Raw genomic sequence first — 6,343 nt, forward strand, 5'->3', positions numbered from 1 at the left:
GGTCAGTCGATTCATTTGGGACATCGAATCTGATTGCTTTGGGGCTTCTTTTTTCTTTTTGCATAGCATTGTCTTATATGACTTTGCTATTTGCCGGATGTGATTACTTTGGTTTTTTGTTGGAATAGATTTTGCTTTATATGGCTTTGCTATTTGCCGGCGTGTTTTTGTGCGTGTGCGTTGATGTTGTCTGTGTGCATCCTAGTTATGCAAAGGTACTCACTGCGTTTGTATTCCCTTGATGCTCCATTTCAAGTCAATTAAGGTGCATACTGCGTAGAATCTGCTGGTAGTCCAGTTATTTTTCAAAGTTTGGTGTGTAGGCTTTATTTGACATTCAAAAAAGATTCGTTTCCTTGACATTTAGCAATGCTTCAAAACCAATCCATGCAACGAACATTTTGAAAATACCACTATGGCATGCATAGATAGAAACTATGGTCTGCAGATATATATAGTCGGGCGAACTACTATGTTTATAGTTCAAAGAACCGCCGCAAAAACACTTTTAGTTACCTCCAGAAAACAACAGATTCACAGAGAAACTACCAGTACAATGCACGTTTACACAACACGCTATCTCTCTTTTTTCTGTAAAACTCTCGCCGGCCAGGACTCTGGGCTACTCTCAAGCTCAAAGGAACCAAACTGCCAACACTGAGGTTTTAATCTTCCCTTGTTTCTTTTTGTTTCCTCAGGGAAGCTATCTAGCAGAAGACGCTCATGTCGAGCTCACCTCCGGAGCTAACCACAGTTTCACCTTTTTGTCATCCCCACAAGTCGCCAGAATGAACGCAGGAGCACCACCTGAGAAAATCAACAGGCAATGTGATTTAGACACCTTAAACACATATTTCCATCATGAAACTAGACACAATAATTTACAAGATGGTGACGAGGATGAGTGAGCACGACACATGAAGTCCATCAGCCATCATATATCAGTATTGTGGTGCGCCAAGGGCTGACAAACTAACTAGATCCAGTCCACAAATTCCATTGCATTTGCACTACTAACCTAAGCAGGTTCCTAAGAGCTCTAGTGCAAGATCTAGCAAACAACAGAGATGCAGATCACAAAAGAAATGGAGATAAAACGTTACCATTTGGAATTGTCCGTGGAGCCCACGCAATGCCAGAAATAGCACCTGAGTGTATACAGAAAACACGTCAGCCCATACATTTCTTTTAGAGCAGGAGAACCTAAAGAGGATTCGCCCTGGAAAATATGAAAAATTACACACCTTCATGGGCCTTCTCGGCTGTATCCAAAACCACACCAGTTTCTGCACATAGCCATTGCAACGTCGATCCACTTGTCACAGCCAGAACTTTACCATCTGGGGAGATGCCCATGTGTTCATACAGGCAAGTAGAGCCTTTTGAATCATGCAGAGGGACTGGCAAAACTCTCAAGGTTTTGGGATCCTCATCAAGGTGATACCTTACTGCAGAAGCAACAGAAACCATTAACCCTTAAGAAAGACTTGTACATTGCAATATCTGACAAACAACAGGGTTACAGTTGACAAGTGCCATGACCTCAAAAGAGATTATATAATCATGCAAATGTGACAACTTTGGCCATGTCCACTACATATCAATAGCCTAAACTGATTGCTTAACTGATCGATTAACATTTTCTGTAATGAAGGGCTTATCAACCTTGGTGAAGAAAGGCAAAAAAAAAAGGTTTTCATGCATTATCCTCTTGATGCAGACCGAGCAATCCCAAAAAGGATATATATACAAAAGAAGCTGACATGACTTTATGGCAACTTCCGGTAAACAGGGTTAACATATTAAAAATCAACAAGCACAACTGTTGGTAAATATAGAACATACCATTGATATTCCATACCCGGATGGTACCATCTTTCGACGCAGTAATAATCTTCTCAGAATCCGGAGTGAAACACAAACTAGTGACAGCACTCTGAATTCAAAACCTGTCAGTCTCTGCTCACAGGAATAGTTTGAAACTTGCGTAATAAAATGTAAGCAGGGAGGAATTTGACCTTGTGACCCTTGAGCTGCATGACCCTGTTAACCTCCTTCACTGAACTATCCTTCGAATAAACAATCTCCCACACCTAAAGAAAATGTGAATACTATCGTAACTGGGAGACAGTTAATGGGCAAAATAGTGAGTTTTATTACAAAGAACACTCTACCAACCTTGACATCAGCAGTGAAAGCTGCAGCAGCAATGAAGCGGCCATTTGGGGATATGTCAGCCATGTTGTTTTTCAACTGATTAGTGTCAACTGTTCCCAACTCTTTGCCACTCCTTCCATGCCATATTTTGATATCAGTTGCTGCAAACAGTTTTCAAAAACAAATGTTAATACAAAATAGAATTTGTAACCTGGAATTAAGTACATAATGTCACATGATTATATCTAATAAATTTGTTATATGTCTGCATATTCCCAGTGCACATGCGTTGCATAAAAAAATTGAATGTTGCTTCGCAAATAATAGACGCAGAACTTCAGGCTCATGGATCAAGAAAGGAAAGCAGAGGTGATTTTTTTTAAATTACTACCCCTAAACAGTCGCATGCCATAACTGCCCAATTCCTCAATCGAAGCATGGTGGGCCTCCACGTTTCCCACGCTACCCGATAGCAAAAAGAGTAAGTGCGACTTTAATTTGCCGGCTAACAGATTGGGAAGAGAGACACCGTCGAGTGCTAAACAGAGAACCTCAACCCATAACACTATGTGCACGCAGAAAGCACAACACCAGTTGGACTATCAATTCATTATAATGGTATTGCAAGCGAGTAATAACATATTAGGTCTTTTCAAAGGACATATTTACAAAATGACCAAAAATTGATGCCCAATTAATTCTGTAGAGCTGTTGGACAGGTTGATCCGGACAACGGAACGGTGAGGCAGATGGTTGACCAGTTCCCTGACTGATCCAGTTTTATAAACTGGTGTTTATTCTACCACTCAAAACATCATACCTGCCCCAAGATAAAAAAAACTCCTTGCAACCTTGCTACCCTCAATCCCACTATATCAATGCACCTGAGACTTTTGTTTACCCTCCTCCCGTAAGTCTAGCATTTTTGTTTTTCGCAAAAAAACATGTCTAGTATATTTGTACTCCCATATATATAAGTGAAACATGGTGCAGCATTACTCATTAAAGCTTACTAGTTTAGAAAATATCATTAAAGCTACTAGTTTAGTAAACATTCTACACTGTACAGTACTGCTTCCAGCATACGTGAAAAAAGCTCTAGCTCCATATACGGCATTACAATTCATGGTGAATAATGAATGGTGAAACAAAAATTAAGATCTAAATTAACACAGTAATTATGCATGTTCGCAGGTCATTGCATCTTGATTTAAAGGCTACTGCAGTAAGCAATCCTGATTCGAGAGTAACTACTTGAAATGGAAACAATCCTAAGAAAGTACACAGCCCATACCTTCAGAGCAAGAAATCACTATTGTGCTCCCATCACCAGTCCCATGAGTTGCACGAGCTGCCGCAAGGTTCAGCACCGATTCCTTGCCGTGAATCTTCTTGTGGTCCCACTTGATCTCAGGAGGAGAAAGCTTGCCCTGCTGTTTGTTTCCACCAGTTGGAGGAGCACCAACATCCGCATACATGTAGAGCGACGAGCCTAACAGCGCCTGTGCTGCCACAACAACGGATGATGACCCTTCTGAGTAAGCAATGGCAGTGGGATGTGCCCCAGCAGGCAAGTTTATCTTCAGAATCCTGCAAAACTCTCTTGGTGTTAGAATATGTTGTAACAAGGACTAACTCGCATAGAATGAAATGACTTACTTAAAGCTCTTGCTTGAGGCATCATCGATCCTGAACACTCTCACAACCCCATCCGCGCATACTGCCACAAGAAGATGCAGCAAACATATAAATATTGAAATTCGAGGAAGCGGACATGATTGGTCGATAAGTGCAACGTTTTTCCAAACTGGGTGAATCATTCCAAGGCAGGACCCTTTAATTATCACTAAGCAAGCCGTATGAGCCTGACAAATAACTGGTCCGTGCGAGAAAAAAATAAGAAACTTATGGCGCAAAACAAATAACTATCTTCACAGCTCCATCCGCGCCACGAGAAGCAGCAAATATATAAATATCAAACAAATTCAGGGAAGCAGCCGTGATTGGTCAAACAAGTGCAACGTTTAGCAAACCGGATGAGGGGTGCCAAGGTGGAGACCCTTTAATTTATCACTAAGGTGTGCCGTATCGGCCAGACAAATAAATGAGGCACGCACCGTTTCGGCCGACAAATAAATGGCCTCATACAAGGGAAAATTAAAGGTTTTGCGCGCGAAGCAAGATTGATTCTGATCAAATGGGAGGCTGGGGGTAGGCTCACCGGTGGCTAGGTTGCAGGCATCGCTGGAGAAGTCGAGCGCGGTGACACAGTCGGTGTGGCCCCTCAGGGTGTTGACGTCGAGGTGGTGGTGCTTCTTCGCCGCCTCCTGAAAGAAAACACACAATACAATACAGCTGAGACCACATCCACTGCACATTCCAATATGTCTATGAAACTATGCCTGTCTACATTTCAACACAGTTGGTAGTACCAATGAATGAACTAGGAAGATTATGCTCTACTACGATACACCCCGAATCGAATCGAATTGACAAGACACACAGTTGCTTGCGCTGTCTGATCAGAATCGAATCGAATCGAGGACACCACTGACTGATCCCTGTCTCTGTCTGTGAGAGCAAGATCGGTACTAGCTAGTACTATGTGTGTTGAATCATGGATCTCAATCATCCCATCCCAGTGTGCAGTATGCGTGCGAGAGAGATGGGGGTGTAGATGCGATGAGATGGGGGACCTTGTCGGCGGCGGAGGCGTGGTGGTGGTGGACGCGGGCGTGCCCTCCGCCCTTCTTGTTCTGGCCGGCGGGGCGGACCTGCTTGGGCAGGTCCGGGGCGGCGGCGGCGGCGGAGGGCGGCAGGTGCGCGATGTCGGCGCGCTTGCGGCGCAGGTAGCCGGCGAGGAAGACGAGCGCGACGGCCCCGCCGAGCAGCGCCGAGAGGAGCGGCACGGAGAGCGCGGACGCGACCTGCACCGCCGCCATCTTCTCGCCGGAGAGGGAGAGGGGTGGGGGTGTGTGGAAGAACTGGAACTGGATCGGCTTTCCATCCGTGCTCAGGAAGAAGAAGAGAGCGTGGGCGCGTCGGCTGGGCCGGGACGTTCTGGGCCGGAGGGGCGGCACCGCGTTCTGGGGCGAACCGTCCAGAAATGAAAAAAAGAGCCGTGGCCCAGCCCAGCCCGCATCTCTTCTCTCTGTACAAATAGTCATGGAGACATGAACGCGCAAAGTCATTTTTACTGGACCAGGGAGCTACCGATGGCCTTGCCACCAATGATGTACCGACATATGTAAAGTTGTGGGACCATGTGCATATATATATATATATGAAAGTATTTGGTGAAGAGCACCTCTTGTATTTCTGATTTTAGTCAAATCAATATCAATATAGTGTAGTACTAAAGCTAGTACAAAGTTGATTCACTTATTCTGGGACGGAGGGAGTACCTTTTTATGGAGCTGATACGCATGCATGCATGCAACATCTCTCTCCAACATATTCATGCATTTTCTCTTTGTTTAAAATTTTAGATGCCCAATATCTTCAACAATAATGATCTATCACTGAAATTCTTTATATATTCAAATTCCTGAACACATGATCTTTAGAACAAGACCAATCTTAAACATATTTAAACTAGTTTAACTTTTTCTATTTCAATCATCAAATTTTCAATTTCACTCATTTCAAATTTACTTTTTCGAAATAATTGTAATCAGTATTGAAATGATTGGAACTGTTTTCTGAAGAAAAACAATCATGCATTGAAACATATTTCAACATGAATGTTATTTCAGAGATGCGACACCAGTGAAATATATTTTTTGAAATGAGTGAAATCAGGTTCCTGAAAAAATTCCATGATGGCAAAAAAAGGAAGTACATTTCTAAGATACTTTTTCTTTGCGGGGGTATTTCTAAGATACTTCAATAGAGCAATTCCAGCTGCAATAATAAAATATTATTTGGTGCACAACTAGAGATATTCATTTATGAAACCAGAGCAAGTATTTAACATCACCCAGCCAATACGCTTATCCTTCGGTTGGAATAAATAAAAAGAATATTTATCTCAATGAAAATGCTGGGTTTCTTTTTTTTCAAATTTCTCATTGAAAATTGTTGAGTGCTCGCTCGATGAGGGAGAATAGTTGCTTTTCGACCATTCTTTTTCTACAATTAAGGACCATCATTCAAACCCGTGAACATTTTTCAATTCATGAACATC

General features: G+C 42.7%; 1 protein-coding gene across 1 annotated transcript; it reads right to left on the bottom strand.

The window, feature by feature from the left end:
- Nucleotides 1-427: 427 nt before the first annotated feature.
- On the bottom strand, nt 428-5,163 carry LOC123123917 (transducin beta-like protein 2). The gene is made up of 10 exons (XM_044544571.1): nt 4,854-5,163; nt 4,379-4,484; nt 3,817-3,877; nt 3,452-3,747; nt 2,179-2,318; nt 2,019-2,093; nt 1,846-1,936; nt 1,245-1,448; nt 1,104-1,148; nt 428-807 (listed from the first exon to the last, which is right to left on the bottom strand). Exons 1-10 carry the CDS (start codon nt 5,097-5,099, stop codon nt 722-724), a joined length of 1,350 nt encoding a protein of 449 aa, XP_044400506.1. The 5' UTR covers nt 5,100-5,163; the 3' UTR covers nt 428-721.
- Nucleotides 5,164-6,343: the final 1,180 nt, after the last annotated feature.

This window comes from Triticum aestivum, chromosome 5D (assembly GCF_018294505.1).
Source record: "Triticum aestivum cultivar Chinese Spring chromosome 5D, IWGSC CS RefSeq v2.1, whole genome shotgun sequence".
NCBI lineage: Eukaryota > Viridiplantae > Streptophyta > Magnoliopsida > Poales > Poaceae > Triticum > Triticum aestivum.